Here is a 20,382-nt window from a genome sequence, read left to right as displayed (position 1 = left end):
AGAATTTGCTGACAGTGGTCTCAGACTATGGAAACGTCTGTCCATCCATAGTCCTACCTCGTCTCATAGCTGGCCTGTCTACTTGCTTACCTGCCCATGGACATATTTACTTGTTTTTTTTTTAAATTTGTACTCCGGCCGACATGTGAGTTTATCTGTTCCTGATAGTCTATCTGTGTCTATCTAAATATCCGTCTTAACTATCAATATCTGGCTAATTGTCTTCACATACATTTCCCTCCTTCTCTTTCCTTTCCTCCTTTCTCCATCCAGCTCTATCAACCTCTTACCCAGGGATTTCCTTCAGCAAACTCTTCACAAAATCAGCTGCTTCGGATGTGAATGGTTGCCATTCCTCGCCTTTGACGGAATAAGCACAATTATTTACATTTGCCAGCGTTTCATTGTCATTGTCACCGTGGAATGGAGAAATGCCGGTTAGTCTGAAAATCAATTATGTTCACGCCATCAATCAATGCCGGTTAGAAACCATTTTTTCCAGACTTACAAAACGTAGGTAAGAGTACCAGCACTCCACATATCGGTAGCAAGGGTCAGCGGATATCCACGAACGATTTCGGGTGAGACAAATTCCGGAGATCCTGAGAAAATGGTGGAATTACGGTGTTAATAAGTATAGCAGCGGTTTAATTCGAACCCATAACTACTCCCTAGTAGGGTATTAGCTGAGTCTTTGGAAAGGTTTGTGGTCTTACCTTGAATTGTTCCTGTGATCAATCCACGTAAAAGTCTCCTGAAAAGAAAAAAAAATGACTTCTGGTTAGAGCCGCGGCTACCGCAGCATCGAACTTTCCGAACTTGACCAGGTCAAGAGGTGAGCTGTTGCTATTATACAAGCTCAAGTTATTGTAACTAGTCCTTTAAGAAACAAATTTCTGCTCACCTGGATTGTCCAAAATCTGCCAATTTCAGCTTATTGTCCTGCAGTAATATCGTTTCCGGTCGCAAGTCCAAATGGGCAATTCTCATGTCGTGCATGTGTTTTAGCGCCAGTAACAGTTGTCTGGATTTATTCGTATGGGAGGACATTAAATGAGAAAACGGCGATGTATGAACGTACCTGACAAATATCTGAACCATACGTTCACGATCCTCTCCAATTGGTTCACCAATCGAGACACCAGGATGAGTGAACGAATCCAGGAGGGCGCTAGTTGCGCTGGAATCAGAGGTAATCAGTGGCCATTACTGACTACTACTGGAAGAATTTAGAAGTGTGAAAACCATAGGGGAATTAACTACCGTTTTTATAATTGACTGAATGACTTCTGTGCACTTCATAAGATACATGAATATCACCTTTTTTCAAGAAATTCAGTTATACTTTCACAACTATTTCTGAGACATCTTCACATAATAAGTTGTTTTTTTAAAGTATTTTCTTCTTCAGTGGTGTCTCCTTTTTTCTTTGCGCACTCTACAACATATAGCGAGATTTTCAGTCTTTTTATTTTTCCTTCCGCCAGTGCATAGCTACCACGAATTGACAACGAGAATTGATCCCTACAGATTTTTCTTTCTAAATTTCGTCAAACAATACTTACTTAGACCAAGTTGAGATATTTTAACAGTACTTAGAATGTGCTCTGTGATGGATGTAACCACTTTAAAAGTAGTTATTTTGAAAAAGAAAACAAATCTGTCGTCGAAAACTGTAGTCGTTACCAATAGAATTCACCTTTTTACTAAACAGGACCGCTATTCCTACAGTGTAAACTGGGTTTCAGGAAGGAATTTCCTGAATTCAATATTTTCTCGAACAAGTTCTGAGCGGGAACTTCCGAAGATTTGATCACTCGTGCATGTATGATGTTGAATGCGCTCAAAACGGCGTTAGCATAAAAAAAATAAATAAAATAAAAATAATGTTGAAATAAAACAATGTTGAATATGAATGTTGAAATAAAAAGTGATTGATAGAGCACTTTACTCCGCAAATATCTGGAGTTTCCATCCATAGCAACAAATTTGGCCAATCACAAATTTCCTTCAATAAAATTCAGAAAATCCGATCGGTCAACACTGCTCATTGGTGTTTCCACAGTTCACAAACCAGTACAGCATCGATAGCTAACGTTGACTGGTACATTACACTCCGCCCTGGACAAAGGACATACCATCTGTTCTCACGCAACTCGGCTGTTCCTAGCGCATATGCTACCAGAAAATTAAGTGAAGTGAGAAAAATCACGAAAAATTGGAAAATGCTTGCCACGCTCTGCAAATATCACTGAGGTCTACATAGAATGACCAGCACCATATGGAAAAACATAGAGAAAAATAAGTGGTCGTTTTTCAGCAGAAATTCGTGAACTTTTTTTTGAAAAATAAATTGGCGATATTTGACTGGTAATTTTAACGTGGTTACAAGCTTAAGAATCATTCTTTTTGGGAGATTTTCTTTTGACCGACTCTCAAAAAGAAACAACTTTTGAAGTGCCACTGAGAAAAAAAAAAGAGTTTGGCACACTCAGCTCCTTAGCTCAAAAACGCTCCAATCAAACTCAGTGTAGAAAATAGCGCGCCAAAACGCTCTAAGTCGTATTTTCTGTAAACTCACTCCGCTGGTTTCTTTGGATACTTAAACTATCAATATTCCTCAGTATTAATATTATATATTAGTATTGTTATGCAGCAATATCTCTCAAACTTTTATCCATTTGAATACAGCGATAATAATAAAAGTTATTATAGTATAATATTAAACTATTCAATAACTAGGTGAACATCTCTTCTGTTCAAAGTTATGTCTGCAGCAGGTTGTCCAGGATTTCGCAATCGAATATTCGAATACTCGAAACTTTTTCCTAACATTAGGAGCACATGCGAAATACGAAAGTGGGAAAGTACGAGGAAATTTCCAAAAGCTCCAGAAATAAGGAGATCTGGTTTGACTACTTTTTTTAGGCAATAGGGTGGTCTAGCAGCGATAACCTGCAGTGAGAACCTCCGACTTAAAGGCATCACCCCACGAATCTGGGGTAGTGCGGATTTCAGGTTGAGTATTCGTATACGGGATAGTAGATTATGGAGAGGGGGGTGATTCCGTCCATTTCTTCCTTTATTGGCGTAAAAAACGGTTTGGAAGATGCGGCGTGTGCACACGGTTGGCGCGCTCCAATCAAACTCATTGTAGAAAATAGCGCGCCAAAACGCTCTAAGCCGTATTTTCCGGGCCGTTTTCTACGGTAATTAGGAAGAAACGGACGGAATCACCCTCCTCTCCTTAATCTACGACCCCATATACGAATACACTTGCTGAAATCCTTACCACCTCAGTTTCGTGGAGTGATGCTTTTAAGTAAGCGCCTAGAGGGAAGCTGCAGCATAGAGGAACTTAGGCAACCGTTTGCAGTATCAGCATGACTAGGTATGAAGTTTAATAAATCAAATTCTTGAAATTTCGTTAACATTTTCAATAATGAGATGTGAGATTAGGACGAAAGATTTTTGTCGAAGATAAAACTCGTGCATTAGATATGAGGGGAAAGAGAATCCAAATAAGAAGGTGAAAAAAAGAGGAAAAGCACTCACTACTCGGGTATGAATTCGTAGACCATTTTATCGTCCTTTCGACGTCTTCTGTTTAATTAGAAAAACATAAATAGATGGCAGCTGCCCGAAAAGGAATAAATTTAACGAATATTTTCCAGTGCAATATCAATCAGCTAAAGAGCTGCTCTTCCATAGCAGTCGCCGCAGTTCTCCATGACAAACTCCGCCGACAAGGAGCACTCGTTCGTCAGGAGTGTGTAAGGACAGGCAGGTGGCGGATTCCCGAAGGGTCTCGACGAGAGAGTGCATGAGCGAATCGGAGAGCGATTCACCGTCAAACAGGACCACAGCGCAAAAACAGCTGCTGTTGTGCACAGAGGGTGAAAAAGTGGGGTGATGCACGGCTGCACTGTGTTCGGATCTGTTTGAGTCCAATTTCTTTAGACGACCGAATGATTGGAACGAACAAAGATTAACCGTAAGGGTACAGTAACTTGCGGTTGAGGTCTCAAAACTCTTGGGGTTCTCGCTAGTTCTCCATGATGGCTACAAAACGACTAACTGATTACTTTGAATCACATTTTAAGAATATTTCTTTTAAAAGAACAATTAATTTAACTTGAAACAATTAAAGTAAAGGATAAAGTTTCTGGCGTTAAACAGTCCGTTTGCGATACGACCTCACGTTCACTTCAATTCAGAATCGTTTGAGGTTCATGAACGTGTAGCTGGCCTATACAATGACTTGCGGGGGCCAGCCGATGTGTCAGTTCAGTGTTTTTATCCTCCCAGACAAGTCTGATATCAATTTATTGACCCCGGAGGGATGAAAGGCCTGGTGAGCACTAGGGCGGATTCGAGCCTCCGATCGATCGTGCAGGAAACGGAACCTCTAACCGCTACACAGCACCCGCCCTTGAAACGATTCCTCAAATTACTTAGACTTCCACTTTGCATTCAAGCATACTCGCCTTAGCAAATGCAGAAAAAACAACAAAAAATTCGCTATATTTCACGAGGAAAAAAACTTCCAATCGCACAATGTGCTTGATGTAAAGTATTATCGGAGAAGTTTTGAGAAGAAAACAATGACAATACTGATTTGATATCAGATGTTTGTCAATAAGGATCAGAGGAACGTTAACAAGGATTACGGAACTTAGCGGAAAAACTGGAAGGTCAGACGAACTAACTGTTCAGGCTCTAGATGTTTCTTTAAAGATAATGGCGATTTTGCTTAAAAAAACAAGTTTTCACGTGTTTTTTTTTTCCAAAAAACTGCTTCTCAAAAAAAAAAAGCAATCAGATGGCGTTATAGTCCAGCGTCTCATCCAAGAAAATCCTGTCTTTCGAGAGCTTTACTTCTTTATAAATAGCTACTTGTTGAGACTCCATGAGTATTACGAATCCTATGAATAACAACACTAATAAGATTGTCAAGGCAGTTGATGTGCACCTAAAACAGCTCAGGGCAAAGGACAAAAAATTTTTAGAGCTTTCAACTTTCAATTTCAAGAAACCAATTTTTCCGGAGCTTTCCCTAACAATAGAGAAATCAGGAAATTTAGGGAGTTAATTTAGGGAAATTCAGGAAAGGGAACCACTATTTATAACATTATTTTCTCGAAGAAAATGTATCTATTAGGAAAGTTAGCCACCCACCTTGGAAAAATATCACAAGTGTATGAGAAAGTCAACGACTTCATCATTTCAGGCAGAAAGCAAAAACGAAATCGCAATGAAGCGTACAGTGGCGGATCGGCGCCGATTCATATGGCTTCGATCAAATCGAACCGTCGCGCTCGAGGTCCCATCGTAGATTAATCATTGGCTCCGCGCAGTTGCGCAGTAAATGGGAGCAGTTTCTTAGTGTCGTTCGACGATTACCAGGATTTGGCTCCTTATTTGTTGAGAATTTTACTGTTTCTTCAAAAATCTCTTTTTATAACATTCATATTTATTTTCTTTTGCTTCTATTTCTGGTGTTTTACCGTTTGAATTGAAGTTGACAGTGCAATTGGAATTCTTTTTCGCTGGATTTTTGCATTTGAGTGAAGTCTGATTCTTGTGTCTCCCACCCACAGAAGAATTCATCTACTATCCCTCCCTCTTTCGTCCATTTTATGACGTGCTGGATTCCAGATGCGCCTTCGCAATCACTTCCGTTGATGTCATCCGTAACAGCACCTAAGTCCACGCTGGTGAAGATAGATTAACCTTGTTCCCTTTCTTCTGCTTCCAGCTGTTCAGTAACGGCATTGTAAAGCTATATGTTTCCACTTTTGAGAGAAAAACAGTTTCTTTTCAGGAGAAGACAATGTTACAGCAAACGCGATGTTTATTGATTATATTTACCGGAATCGAGAAGTTGGGGAAGAGAAACAGTTGTCCAGTAACGAAATAATTTATTTGTGGATTGAAACTTGGTGAGTCGCCATGTTCACAACAATTATGGTTTTAAGATATTTTAAACCTATCGTCGCTTGAAAGAAAATTTCCTTACCTCCTTGATATAAGTCAAAATAGCAAATTTCTTCCCCGTGCCACCTTTCAAAATCGAAGATTCAAATGTGTCGAAAAAAAATTTCTTCGAAGTCAAGGTTATGAGCCAAAAGCACGCAATGTTTCAAAATTCTAATTTAAAAAAGTCCCTATAACGTGCACTTTTATCCAAATCTCCTTTTAAGGAAGGGAGAGAAACATTAAGCAGAATTCTTTTTAGAAATCACGCCCACAACAGTTTTTTGATTCTCTTCCGAGAATATCATAGAAGTGATCATCCAGAAATTTCGTTGATCTTCAAAGTTGTTTTATTTTCTGAAACTTAAAAATATTTTCTATGCGATAACGACTGGAAGCTACAGATAATAGCACCTATCTGTACCCATATAATATAGTTGCTGCCCTTTGATCTTCCCACGACCGAATCCAAAGCGTTAGCGAACGCGCTTTAACGACGTTACAACGTATCGTCGTTTTCGAGAGGGGAAACACATTTTATGCGATTTTAACATGTGAAGTCAATCTAAATGCTCAAACGGAGCATGTTTTCCCACAAACAAATGCAACAATAGCTTGACTCAATGTCTCTACAGAAGCAAAATTGAAGGCTGTCGTTATGATATCACATGCATGCGTAGTGCAGCTCCCATATGCACGAGAATCGATCATGGAGGAATTTCTTCGAATTTCTGCGGTATTGTGGTTATTTTGGTGTTTATAGGAGAAAGTACTACATGTTAATGTTATGCGAATTTCAAGAATTCATGGCAACTTTGAGCTTTTGGCCACCTTCCTTTAAAGGCATCACCCCACGAATCTGAGGTGGCACGGATTTCAGGGGGAGTATTCTTATACAGGGTAGTAGATTATGGAGGGAACGGTTATTCTATTTCTTCCTAATTGTTGTAAAAAAAAGATCCGGAAGATGCCGCTTCGAGCATTCAGGCGCGCTATTTTCTACAACAAGCTCGATTGGAGCGCGCCAGCCTTGTGCACGCGCAACATCTTCCGGACCATTTCTTACGGCAATTAGGAAGAAATGGACGGAATCACCCCCTCTCCACAATCTACTATCCCGTTTAAGAATACTCCACCTGAAATCCGTACCACCTCAGATTCGTGGGGTGATGTCTTTAACAAAATTTTGACAATCAAGAAAGAACTGCGGTAAAAATTCTAAGAAAAACAATTTAGACACAGCAGAAGTAAATTTTAGGCTGAAGAGAACGAAATTCTGTCTCTGACCTACAAATGAAAACTATAAAATTTGTAAATTTATGATTTCTGAGAATTTCACACTAGGTAAACATAAAATATGGGAACGTAAAACAGATATGAGCTGCTAACATTTGTTGGGAAGTTGTGAATCTTTCTGAATTGGATGGTGCGACACCATTCACAGTGAACTCGTCCTCGGTTTTTCCACTACATCATTCTATCTTCACTCATTCTATCTTGGCCAACACGCGTTCCAAAAACCTCAACGATTTCGAATTGCAGTAAAAATGTGTTGACGGATCTCAAGTGGATTTATACCAGTGACTTTATCCTTTAACCACTCTATCTTTTATTACGTAAAGGGACTACGTACAGCTGCAGTGCAACGAAAACAAATTTAAAATTAAAATCACTTAAAAATTCTGCACAACATTAATTAAAAGGTCTAAAGCTAATTAATTAAAACTACTGGAAGTCCAGAAAAAAAATACCAGCTACTTCGGTGCGAAAAAAGCTGCAAAAGAGTAAGTTTCCTTACATCTTGATGTAATTTCTCACACACTCACAACTTCAAAAACTAGCAAAATTCAGTTCAGAATCTAGACTTATTTGCGAGGACCAAAAGCTCACATCTGATCTTTTTGATCATTTGATCCTCATTTTAGATTCAACTTACCATACCAAAAAGCAAAAAATACACAGCACAGTTCCGTTCCTTTCCACTTTTCCAAGGAATTTAACGGAAGCCAGCTTGACTATGACGAAGCAATTAGGTGTAGGGCAACTACTGAGGTACTTTTGGGTTATTTTTCTAAAGAAAACTTGTCTGTTGCTCTGCTAAGTAGCGGATCGAATAAAATCTTAGATTTCCCTTGAAGTCAAAGACAATTTCAACAATTTTCACCCTCTTACCCTTCGTGGTGAACAAATCTAAAGATTTCAAGCGAAGCAAGAAAAGTCAACCATTTCAATTACCCCTGCGTCCTAGATAAAAATAGTCACTGATATCATGACTTCCTGTACACGGTATTCTAGCATTTAATTATTCGGTCCATGTAAGTTTCTATACAAGTCTTCCCAAGATGGACACTAAATGTTATCCTTCGCCTTCAGAATACCCAAAATACAGTTGTTTTTCTCGTTCAGGAAGAAGGCCATCTAGAAAAAAAATTGGCACAGATTACAGAAAATCATGGAATTAAATATAGAAGATTCCAAAGACTCAATCCTAAAATAGATATCCTAACAAAAAAAGAAGAATTTGGAATCTAATTGATAGATAAGTAATCAAATGCGTAACTGATTGACCCTTTAATTCATTAATTGGCATTGACATATTAACTGATCGCTTTTCAACAATGTAACATGACCCACATATTTCTAATACAAATGAAGACTATTTCTGTATTTCATATTTATGCATGTTATAAACCACTTTTCCTCAATCTCAACCAATTATGCACGCGTTCGGATGTCTTCCTACACTTGCAGAAAAAAAACATCTGCACAGCCCTTCCTACAGCGATTGTTACGTATGTAATCAACACAAAAAAGGAATTTATCTTTGTTTTATTATTTTGCACGACATGAAAAAGAACTTTCAAAGAATGAAATGATATAGCCCAAAGAATAATGGTAATAAAGAGTTTGGGTACGGTTTCTGGAAAACATGGTTTCTTTTTTTAGATTAGATAAAGAAGGAAACACATGCAGCCGTGCTATTTTCATGGTTTTTTTTTCTTCAGAATTCTTCTAACCTATTTTTGTGATATTTGAAAATCCTCGTTGAAACCAAAATCGCAAAATTTTGAAAACTTTGTAACATTTGAAAGTTTTCATAGTTAAATTAATTTGAATCACTTCCTAGATGTTTTTTACAGACAAATATGAACAAGTGACATGTTCGGAACTGATACGATTATGTCACTGCATAGGTTGCTTCGGAGTTATTCCTACCAGGGACCTTGGAAGATTCTCGAATTATTGATTTCCAACTAGGGGTATTAGCTGTACAATCATCAGTTACTTTTATAGTTCATTATTTACCGGTTATGTCCACACATTCAGTTTCTCATGAATTTGAAGGCAACCATGGATATGAGCAGTTTAAAATAAAGGATAAAGTAAGGGAAAGACAGCGTTTATTGTGGCGACCGACTCAAAGCGTCCAGCTAAACCACGTATTCACAAAAATGCTGGGGCCACTCTTAACCATTGCTGCTATAGAGAGATAACTAAACGTGCCAGAAAGATAGCTTTGACCGATGGATGAGATTTCAATTCCAGATTTCCCTGTATTAATAGTTTCTTTTTCAGATTTTGACCACACTTTTCAAATCAGTTTGAAATCAAGCAGTTGCTTTTGGTTTCTGTAAACTTTCTAATTGTTACCCATTTAACTGTATGTTCCAGGTGGGCGCGTCAAGTTTTCAGTTTCAGCATCGTGAAGCGAACTAATCAATTCGAATCGACAGCAGAACTCACTTCTCGTAGACGATCAATGCCAGATCGTCATCTTTGATCACTTCGTGGAATCGCACAATGTTCTCGTGATCCACGCTATTGTACATGTCAACATTCCTTTGCAATGCATCGCTTAGTGGTTTCAGTTGAGCCAGAAACTCAACCGCAGTTCGTCGCTCACGTACTCGGAACGGTGCGCCGCTTGCCGCAAGCCTGCAAATACCGCACAGTCATCGTACTGCCATCTACGTTGACGCTGCGTCATCGTACGTCACGTTTCCAAGCAGTGCCACTGTCGTGCTTCCCCATAAAAAGTGGGTGCGCACGACAGACGCACACGCGTACGCGACGCATGGTGACGTGTCACATAGTGATTGGTCAGCTTGTCGTGTTCAGACAGGACTGGGCGGTATTCGCGACGTGCGGCTCGATGGACAGTGTGCACCACGCATTTCACTCGTGTCTGTATGTGTGTGTGTGCCACATTGGTCGTCATCCATTCGGTTTCACTACGATAAAAAAAGACGTAACGCCACTATTCTATCGATCGATACGACACAGTGTTACTGGTCTGCGCTATCGACTGGCCGATTGAAACAAAACCACACTCAATTCACACTTATTAACTGTTCTAGCTGTATCCACACGATAGAATAGCCCGTTCTCGCCACGAATGCAAGCACTCCATTCTGGCGGCTAATTCAATCACTATTTCTGCTCGGCGACCTATGCGTCACACATACATATCTATTATACACGTAAAATTGCACACAATCCACCCAACCGTAGCCGAGTCGAGCGACGAAGCTGCGGAAGTGCTGCGGAAGTTCCCCATTCTTCCTCGGCTCGAACAACGAAAACCACCATACAAGCACGCAAGGACAATATCCGTGTTCGTGTTACACGCGCCATCGTGGGAGACTAATCGATAAATCAATAAATCTGCAGGTTAGACTGAGCATCCACGACGGCGCAGACAAAACGACACGAATCTTTGTGTTAAGTGACATGGACCGACAAGGACATATAGATTAGTATATTGATTTATTTGATCGACCACAACAGGGCACAGTACGCGGCCGGGCGTCCGCGCTCCTGTACAGGCACATTATAAGACCATATAGTCATGAAAAACCACATTAAGCAACCATTCACACGGCTGAAAACTGAAATTAATCAATAAATCGATTTTTCCCTCTACATAAAGAGCAATTTAACTCTACAGCCGCTTGAATGGTTTCACAATCGAGCGAAAGAGAGGCAATCAAATCACAAAGTCAAGAGCATACGAGCGAAAATCAATCAATAAGAGACTTGTGCATAGAGGAACATAGAAGGTTCGACGTGTATCAGGTGATCCATCCGCATCGGATCACCGATCAATCACGACATGACACGCCTCAGAATTACGCTAGAGAACTGAATCAAATTCGCTGATGTACACTACAACGTATGGCTTTGTGATCTACACTAATCGACAATTCTAACTCAGCGGAGCGTGAGGAGGACAGGCGATTTTTGCATACATCGTATCATCACATGAGAGTTCAGCAAAGAGCAACGAAACAAAAATGGCACATGTGCATTTGAGCATTGTAGGAGCGGAAATAGTGGAACAGGAAGAACAGGAGATGGAGAAGAAGGGGCATACACATATACACACACACGCTTACAAATAGATGTCCGTTTGTTTTTGTTTGTCAGTCTTACTATATATGCTATATGTACATAATCAGAAGTAATCACGTTTCATCTTCTTCAGCAATCTCGTAGATTTCACGAATCTTCCGTGCTTCAACCATTGCACGTTTCTTCGGCAGTTCTACATCGTTGAAATCACCATCAGCTGAAAAGTCGATAATCAGATCAACGTGAGAATCGGAACGTCGAACAGACTAAATGCAGAAATCATAGCATATATTCTAATTCACACTTCTATTTTTTCCTCACTACTTCTAGTTTGGGCTTTTCCAGAAACCAAGCTGCATTTAAAAAAAAATCTGTTGGTTGCACCACATTTCCGCATCCCTGGTTATGTGGCTAGAGAACTCGAGCAACTAATAAATATTTGTTTTACGTAGTATTCAGACGCATGGAAAGTTTTAGTCATGGGAGTTTCGTTCAAATTTGCTCTTAGCCGCTCGTGCTCTCGCATTTTCTTTCTGAGATCACGAAACAGTACAAAATTACAACTAGAATACCATAACTTTATATTCTTCACAAAGACGATCGTCAAAATGAATAATGAACGTCAAAATGGACGAACTTTGCAAAAGTTTCTTAACATCCTCATAAATTGCAGCTTAAAAGAATTTAGGCAGCAGGAAGACGAGTTTTCGCAACAATATTAATTACAGATAGACTTATTCTTAGCAACATACTGTAGTAATTTTGCGATTACAACGGTCTCACTTATTCCGTAGTTGTCGGGATATTTTTCTCACTAATCGACAGCGAATTGCTGATAATGTTGTGATAACATCAAAATTCTCTAATCGTACATTATCATTAGTACCTTCTACAGTAACCGAGCATGACGTTGTTGCTTGTCCAGCGTCGTTAACGGCGATGCATGTGTAGATACCGCTATCGCGCCACATTGGATCAGTGACAATCAACGAGCACAAATACGGACCATCTTGAACGAATTTCACACGTGTTGACTCCACTATGGGTCGCCATTCCTGGAAAAAAATTCGATATCGGTCAATAAAATTCAAAGATAACTGCAGTGCACCGAAAAAATTAATGTGAACCGTTTTGAATACAATATATGTGAAATGAGGGGCACGCGGAATTCACTCAATTTTTTTTTCTTCGAATTCTTACATACATACAGTACCATTGTCGTACACATCTAATTTCCCAAACTATTCCACTTTTAACTGTTTTAAGCAGTCATTTCGCCCCTGTATTTCGACATACATTATATTTTATAATGTCTATGCACGCAACTTCATTAAAACTATTCCCCCGTTATAAAAAATCTAAAACACACAATGTGTGGGGAAAAAGATGAAGATATTCAGGACGGAAAGAATGACACTATTTCTTCTTACGCTTATCCACTTAAGCTCTATATTAACCGTCTTTTTACATCCCACTCCAATTCTTAGGCACAGTAACCTCAAAATTGAGCACCTTAAGCCATTTGAGTTCGGGGAATGGTTGACCCTCAACGCGGACGTCCAATCGCATTGGTTGTGCATCGGAAAATGTTCGATTGTAGAGCGGTTGGATAAAGTTAGGACGAACTAAAATGGAAATAAATACGTCAGGGATCAATCAATGCAATCAATACGTAACAGAAAACATTGGAGTGAAAGATGTGCAACTGACTAGCAAGATCAACCATAATGTTCTGTTGTGCTTCACCATATGCGTTTGTGGCAAAGCATTGATATTGACCAACGTTGTCCTGAGAAAAACAGCAATATTTTAAAAATCATTATAAGCACCACTGATCAAACTAGTATTCTAAGATCATTCACGCTAAATAGGAAAATTAGAGACTGAGCAGATATTTCTCTCAGTTGTGTCCATTTCTAGGTTCCATTAGTTTCCTAAGATCCGTAATAATACGGAGGACCCTATCTTAGCCATGAATGCTTCATTATGCCGCAAAGATATCAAAAACTGCCCAACTTCAAAAAAAGTTCGGTTTTTTTTAAAAGAGTGTGTTCTCCAAGTCACATCCCTTCACTGTATGTGTTAGGGATGTCACTAAGGGGAAACAATGAAATTGACCTGTGAACGTTAAAGTTACTCTACTAAAGTTGCAGAAAAGTCGCAAATATTTCAGGTATTTCAGGTTCAGGATTTTTGTGGTATGTTTTTCGTTTTTTGCGCGTGCATCATCAGTCTATTTCTGCTTACCTTAGTGAAAGAGTTGATCAACAATGTAGTTTCTGTGCCACCAATTGTGAAGACTTTACATTGGGACATGGGACTGGTTGTATCGATATCCCATCCTGCAAATTTCTATTCAATTTCTTATTCTATTTCTCCTCTTTACTACTTCATTTGAACGGAATTTGGTTATACACCAATCTGCTAGGTAAGTTGAATATTCCTAACTGCACGATATTTTGTAGAACAGATTAAGAAAGAAATTTTCCCAACAAAAAAATAAATCGGAATAGATTAATTTAGAAATTTAGGAAAATTAAAAAAGTAAATCAAAACATTGAAAACATATATAATAAGTGACGCAGATGATTGAGGAAACCTCAGTTAATCAGCAGAGCTGAGATGCCTCCTCTACAACGAACAGTACGCTGAAGAGGTTTTAATTTTATCTCACTGTCATAAAAAAAATTCTTTCACCTCAAAGAGAAAAACCATCAAGTTCTGAGCAATTTAATCTTCATACCATACCTCGGAATTTCCATTTAATCTCCGGGTCAGGATAGCCAGCGACATTCAGTGTTATCGAGAGGACATCATTCTCAGCACAGTACCTCTTGTCGATCACGCCAGGAGCGAACCATGGTGCACAAGCTGAAACGAGCCAGACCTTTTACTATGCACAACCATAGGAGCATTTGTGGAAAACACAAACATTCTTCGCTATATCGGATGATATTTGATGAAACGCCAAAGAAAAAAACTTTTAGTTAACAGTTGTCATCAAGGATTTCTAGACAGGAAGAACAGCTCTGGGGCGACAAAAGAATTTTTGCCCGAAAGAGGAAAGGGGAAAGAAAAGATGGAGCCTTCGAGAAAGAGAGTTGAAAAGATCAAAAAGACCAATTAAATGATAAAAACGAAAAAAGTATTCGGAGAGTGCTGGCAAAGGGGATCAAGAAGAACTTCAAAAAAAGTCGTTCGGAATTGTACTTACCGTACTGCTCAGCGTAAGCTAAATCGAGCGCTTTTTCCGCGTATGGATCAAGTAATGGTATAACTTTTTTGGTTTTCTTATCAAGCACCGGTTGTGGTGGTGCCATTAACCTTAACAAATGGAAAGTTTAGTTGGTGATGATGAACAGCGATAGAAGATCTCTCAAACCTGGATGGTGGAGATGCTGGTGATGGATCAGAGATACCGTAGATATTTTCTGCACGGACTCGGAATTGGTAGGATTTGCCAAGTTCAAGGTTTCGTACCTTGCATACTGGTTCAGGAATGTTGTAGTCGAGCTGCAGTTGTGGATATAAGATAGAGAATGTTTTTCAAGTAGAGAAATTCAAGTAAAGCCAAAAGGAATTCTGGTTCGCTACGGCGAGAAAATGCTTGAAAAACAGAATTTCGAAGAATTTCTCCAAAAGAAAACCCAGAATTAACTAATGAATGCTTCGCTTACCAGGGTCCATTCTTTCTCCGGGAGTTCTCTAATCTCAATAACATACGATACTTGCGGATATCGTGGTGGTGCTCGTTTAGTTGGAATCCACGATAAGGTGAGGTAGTGACCGGTGACCTCTTTGATGAACGGACCTCGGTCAGGAGGTGTGGGCAAGCCTGCGAACATCAGAACATTCAGCGCAAATAATTTTTCAGAAGACACTGTCTTTCCTATCCCAAAGCGCTCACTGGAGTAGTTGAGTTTCTTAAAACCGTATTCCTCAGTCAGATAAGGAGTAACATCAATTGCACCGTCAAATTTGATGGTATCCAGGTGAGGAACTGAAAATTAATCATAGTAACCAGCAGCAATCCGACACGTAGAAGAGACGTAAAGACATAAAAAATAAATGGGAATTAACACACCAGTCACGTCTAAAATAGCCGATGATGAAGCGGTTCCATGACAATTTTTTGCAACAGCCACGTATTCTCCAGCATCTTCTACCGTAGTACCAAGAATGATGAGCGCATGAGAACCGCCAGCACAAGACTAAAAAAATGACGTTGTCCTAACGTTGCTGCCCATGATGGCCTTCAGGCGATTTACCTGTATCTTTATGCGTCCACTAGGACTGATCCGTTTTCCATTGTGGAACCATTCCACCTTAAACAAACAGTTCCATCTACAGTGTGCAGCGATAACCTTATTCGATTTTACCTCAGGCGCTGGATGTCCAACAACCAAACAGTCAAAGATCGTCGGCATTCGAGTGAACACGTGCTTATTTTTCAGTTGTCGAACGAAACCAGGTGGGAATGGCATGCCATCCCTAAATGTACAAAAATTTTAAGGATTATTCCTGCCAAAACGGTTGGAACCAGCCAAGCAAGAGATACCTGTCATCAGGACCGTACATTTCAACCTGTCGAGGTCGAATCACACTGAGGGCACCTTCTGTTTTGGCTTCACCAAGTTTGTTTGTGGCCACCAGCGAATAATCGCCTTCGTCCTCAGGTGATCTTAAACAGCGTTGCAGACATTTGACATTACCATAATCCAAAAGCATAGAAATCTTCGTACAGGTTCAGTATCACCAAGTGATGAATTCCCAGATCATCTGTGAAGATCACGCGACGACCAGTGGGTCCATCAGAGACAATTTCTTCGCCATCCTAGAAATCAGAGGAATCTCACCACATTCTAGATACTTCAATTTAAACGAAAAAAAAACATTAAGAACGCTCTACCTTGAACCATTTCACAGTAGGTGTTGGCCAGCCGGTGGCGCATACAATCATATCCACGACATTCCCCTTGAAAATAAAAATTTTTTAAATAGAAAATCTACAGTGGAAAGTCGAAAGGTTCGTTTTCCTTAATTTTCAGATAAAAACTCCGCAATGGCAGAAATTTAGACAAGGCCCGCGGAATTTGTGCAAACAAAATCAAACTGTATGCCTAAAGGACTTTTTGAGTTTTTCAAAGTTCACTTTTAAGCTCGTCCCTTCAAATGTATACGAAAACACTCTAGTGTGCCAACGCAACCCCTAAAAAAATGATAAAAAAGTTCCCTTAAAATTTCATTGACGAGTGAGACTACAACAATTCACATATTTCTTTCAAATATTTTAATCTTTGCCTTTGAGCTTTTCATTCTTCCCTAAGAACACCGATAAACGATCCGTACCTCTCCAACCTAACAGAATTCACCTCCTCTCCTATCTTTTCTCCCCTGCTTCATGCTTCTCAACATTTTTGACCTTCCATATTTCGTTCTTTGGGATTTCAGGTAAACATTCACCAAATCAAAACAAGCAAACCGTTCAGCAGTGGTGTCAGATAAGGAGGTCTTCATACTCGACCGTAAAAGTACAAGGGCAGTAAATAGCCACAAATCTGGTCCTCGGCTCCACTTATTTTTTAATTAAAATTAGCTCCTTTTTTCCAATTCGAAACCTATCTGCGAAAAAATATTTGAGTGAAATCGTACATATTTACTCCCATTAAGGAGTCGTGGTACCTCACATGGCGATGAAACCACCGCAAGTTACCGTACCCATTATAGACTGGTCACTCGATTCCGAACAAAAGTGCGTTGCGTTGACTAATCGCTGCCGAACAATCGCACTTTTTTCACCCCTCAATGACTCATCGTCTCTCAGCGCCACTTAGAGGAAAATCCCGTGGAGACCTCGCAGCGGTCTTCTCTTCAGCGGCTGATTCACTGCACAAGTAAACATTACGCAATGAATTCAAACAAGTTTCTGTACGAAAGAACTTATGAATGACAAAATTTTTCGTTGCAGTAAGCAACAAAAAAAAGGAAAAAAATTCTAAAAATGAAGAAGACGCAGGAGCAAGATGCACCTTTTTGTTTTGCTATTCTACATTTAGAACAAAACTTAAAATATCACTTGTGCAGAGGATTCATTTTTGATCTTTAATTACCGACTATTCAGAGAAGAAGCGAAGAAGGAAGAGGAGACAGAAAGAAAATGATGTAATTTCAAGGTTTTTATTAGCATTTTTTTTCTCAATTTCAATTAATAGAAACAAAATTTGAAATTTTTTTTCCGCTCCATTCTTGGACTCTGTATTTGCTGAACTTCCAAAAGATTCTGTTCAAAGAAAAAACTACTTGAAGTTAAGTTTTCTTTTAATTATGAGATGATTCAATGCTGCAATGGTTTTGTTCTCTTCTTAATCTATTTCCAGGTGATCCTTAGAAAATAACCCCTAAATTATGCAGGATTTCCTTCTCACCAATGCCACTAAAGTGGTCTGCACTTTCACAGAATTATGCACGAAGTTGACATTTACGTTCAGTAATTTTCGGGCAATTTCCAATCCAGAAAATGGAGAAGTAAGCGAAATTTCAGCGTTCATGCGCCATTTGTTTTATTTCTCTAACGCTAGTTGCAAATGTTTTACGCTCGACTAGCCATATTATTGCATTTGTGCTGCTTAGCCATTTCGGTTGTTCACTTTTTCCTGGATTGGCAATTCTTTTTTGACGGGACTTTCCGCCTACTCTCCTTCGCCATTCCGAAAAAAGCAGGACAGACACGCCCCTTCTCAGGATTAGGCAACATATGCAGTTATATAAAAGCACGTGGAGCAACGTTGAAAATCGCAGCCACCATTCTTCTGGTTCGTATTCTTTCGTACGGTAACTGACACACTTTAGCCTACAGTCCGGCTCTACATGGTACCGGTTTTGAGGAAAAAAAAAACAACTATGAACTGCTCCATGTTTACAAACGGCCAACATACAAACACTGCCGATCGCCTTTGAAGAGCCGCCATATCTTCAAATTTTGAACAAGAAGAAAAAACCGCAAAGTCGGTTTGCAGTTTGTCTGAGCCGCTTGTTGACAGCCACTAAGCCGATAGGTAAATAGCGCGGCGCCAGAGCAGCGGCGGAGACCGCAGACGACGATAACGACGCCGCGCGCCCGTAGCAACTCGGCCGCGGTATGATGACGGACTCATTTGCGTCCTGAGCCCCCACTGTCGCATGTTTCGACTTAAAAACACCCTTAATCCCGTGTAGATTTTTAGCCGTTGTCGCCGTAAGCTATCAGCCTGAGAAAGGATTTTTTAGTACAGTACAGTCGCGGAATCTGCATGCAGTAGTCCTGAACGGGGTCAGCCGCTCATGCTTTCTGTAACATCTCATCGCGGGAGTCTACTAAAATTTCTAGGATTGAAGTTAGCATGGACTTTCTTTGCGTACAAGATGTAGTTCATGCAAATGCCCTTAGTTAAGATCTCCCTTCTCTCGAGTAAGATCTTCGCTGTTGTCGACGTAACCTGGTCCAGTAGCTGTTTCTGATAAAGTACACTCTTGGAAGTGCTCCAGAATAAGCATGAAAGTTCCGAACCAAAAGAGCTATCACCATCACTTTGAAAAAGGGGCTAATATGTATTTTTATTTCCGTAAAAAGAGATATATGAAAAACATATGTGTCAAAATTTTCATTTTTCAATGCAAAATAGCGCCAAAATTCTATTAATGACGAACAGTTTCTACATCTGAAATTCTTACGAACATTTTCCAGAATTATTTTGCACTTTCTTTCATTTTGGTATCTTGATTCTTTTGTCTTTCTTTCCCTTTCCTTCCGCCTTTTTTCTTTTCTCTTCTTCTTTTTATTTCTCTCTCCCTCTTTAGTGCTTCACCTTTGGAACTTGACGGAAGCCTTTCACCACCTGATAAACGATATGGCTTCAATCAAGACGCATTGCGGAACTACCTCAAAAAAAGGAGATAAATGCAGCCATGCAAACGCTGGCGTTCGTCATTTTTACTGCTGAAAAATATCTTAAAACGAGTTTTGAAGGAATTACCGCAGCAGATAAGATAGGAGCGAAGGAGGTGAATTTTGAACAGAATAAAAACGTAGAAGAAACTTTTCGAAATTTTCCTCTTCCAAGAGAAAATCTGTTGTATCTCTTAGGTCTGATTTAATTCTGAACTTGCTGACATCACTTTAGCTGGTCTCTGTCTTATTTCATAACATTTTTCGAGCAACACTCCACTTAAAAATTTGTTCCAGACTAAAACTTCCCAAAAACTGCTTATATACTACCAGAAATATGGAAAACCAATCACGTCTAAGAAAAAAGGTCCAGCATCAGAAGAAGTGAACATTTTCAGTTACTGAGCAAATTTTCTTTTTTCTTGAGAGATTTGAGAAGAGAGTAGGTTAAGTAATTATACCTCTCCATTATTTTATTTTCTATTTCCATCCTTAATTATTTCAGCGCAACTACTTGGATTAAAAATTGCATGCAAATTCTTTTACGAGGCGATTTTTTTATTTCTGCATTCTTTTTTTTCTGCATTCTTTTCGTTTTTGCGTTCGTTTTTCAAGGTGAAAAGTGACATCGAATTCTCGCCCTTACACACATAAATCTTATAAACTGCTGTAGGCTATTTATTATTAAAAGTTTTTGGTGTTTACAAAAGTTCATCCACCCTACCACCGCTGACAGGGTTTTTTTTTTACTAATTTCATCACTGATTACCACACATTCTTGCAAGTGCCGCCCACTAATATTTAGAGTTATACAGTTCACCTTATCAGCTCCATTAGCATTGCACTTGAGTTTGTAATTCGAAAACAGATGTGTTCTAGACGAAGAAAAACTTGGTAACTTCGACTTCACCGAGAAAAAAAGGTGAACAAAAGATCATGTTTGCCATGTTTTGCTCATCATTTAATGTTTTCCACCTGAATTTTCTCCAACTTGGCCTTTATTTCCCATGTTTACGAACTTAGGTGAATTTCAGTCAAAAAATAAGTATTTCATCTTCCTAGCACTTCCAGAAAATCCTCAAAAACATTACAGAAATTTCAGAATTATGCAAAAAATGTTTTGCATTATT

General features: G+C 39.3%; 1 protein-coding gene across 4 annotated transcripts in view; it reads right to left on the bottom strand.

The window, feature by feature from the left end:
- Positions 1 to 20,382, bottom strand: part of RB195_005560 (uncharacterized protein) — a gene marked incomplete at both ends in the record, with an annotated part of 123,139 nt that overhangs the window by 21,230 nt on the left and 81,527 nt on the right. For 2 of the 4 annotated variants that reach the window (XM_064178140.1, XM_064178139.1), the window contains 22 exons: positions 291 to 443; positions 509 to 602; positions 717 to 754; positions 905 to 1,024; positions 1,082 to 1,180; positions 9,721 to 9,912; positions 11,446 to 11,545; positions 12,215 to 12,383; positions 12,841 to 12,953; positions 13,039 to 13,117; positions 13,576 to 13,670; positions 14,077 to 14,199; positions 14,543 to 14,652; positions 14,711 to 14,841; positions 15,006 to 15,163; positions 15,236 to 15,328; positions 15,413 to 15,539; positions 15,597 to 15,653; positions 15,708 to 15,819; positions 15,887 to 16,009; positions 16,071 to 16,162; positions 16,238 to 16,303. In XM_064178140.1, the coding sequence (XP_064035218.1) occupies positions 291 to 443; positions 509 to 602; positions 717 to 754; positions 905 to 1,024; positions 1,082 to 1,180; positions 9,721 to 9,912; positions 11,446 to 11,545; positions 12,215 to 12,383; positions 12,841 to 12,953; positions 13,039 to 13,117; positions 13,576 to 13,670; positions 14,077 to 14,199; positions 14,543 to 14,652; positions 14,711 to 14,841; positions 15,006 to 15,163; positions 15,236 to 15,328; positions 15,413 to 15,539; positions 15,597 to 15,653; positions 15,708 to 15,819; positions 15,887 to 16,009; positions 16,071 to 16,162; positions 16,238 to 16,303 (2,444 nt within the window). Of the gene's footprint in view, positions 1 to 290; positions 444 to 508; positions 603 to 716; positions 755 to 904; positions 1,025 to 1,081; positions 1,181 to 3,555; positions 3,582 to 9,716; positions 9,913 to 11,445; positions 11,546 to 12,214; positions 12,384 to 12,840; positions 12,954 to 13,038; positions 13,118 to 13,575; positions 13,671 to 14,076; positions 14,200 to 14,542; positions 14,653 to 14,710; positions 14,842 to 15,005; positions 15,164 to 15,235; positions 15,329 to 15,412; positions 15,540 to 15,596; positions 15,654 to 15,707; positions 15,820 to 15,886; positions 16,010 to 16,070; positions 16,163 to 16,237; positions 16,304 to 20,382 lie in introns of those variants that run through there. The other 2 variants (XM_064178141.1, XM_064178142.1) reach the window with 2 other exon arrangements.

The sequence above is a fragment of the Necator americanus genome, chromosome I (assembly GCF_031761385.1).
Source record: "Necator americanus strain Aroian chromosome I, whole genome shotgun sequence".
NCBI lineage: Eukaryota > Metazoa > Nematoda > Chromadorea > Rhabditida > Ancylostomatidae > Necator > Necator americanus.
The sequence above is the reverse complement of the archived record's forward strand: the minus strand, read 5'-3'. Positions and strand labels throughout refer to the sequence as shown.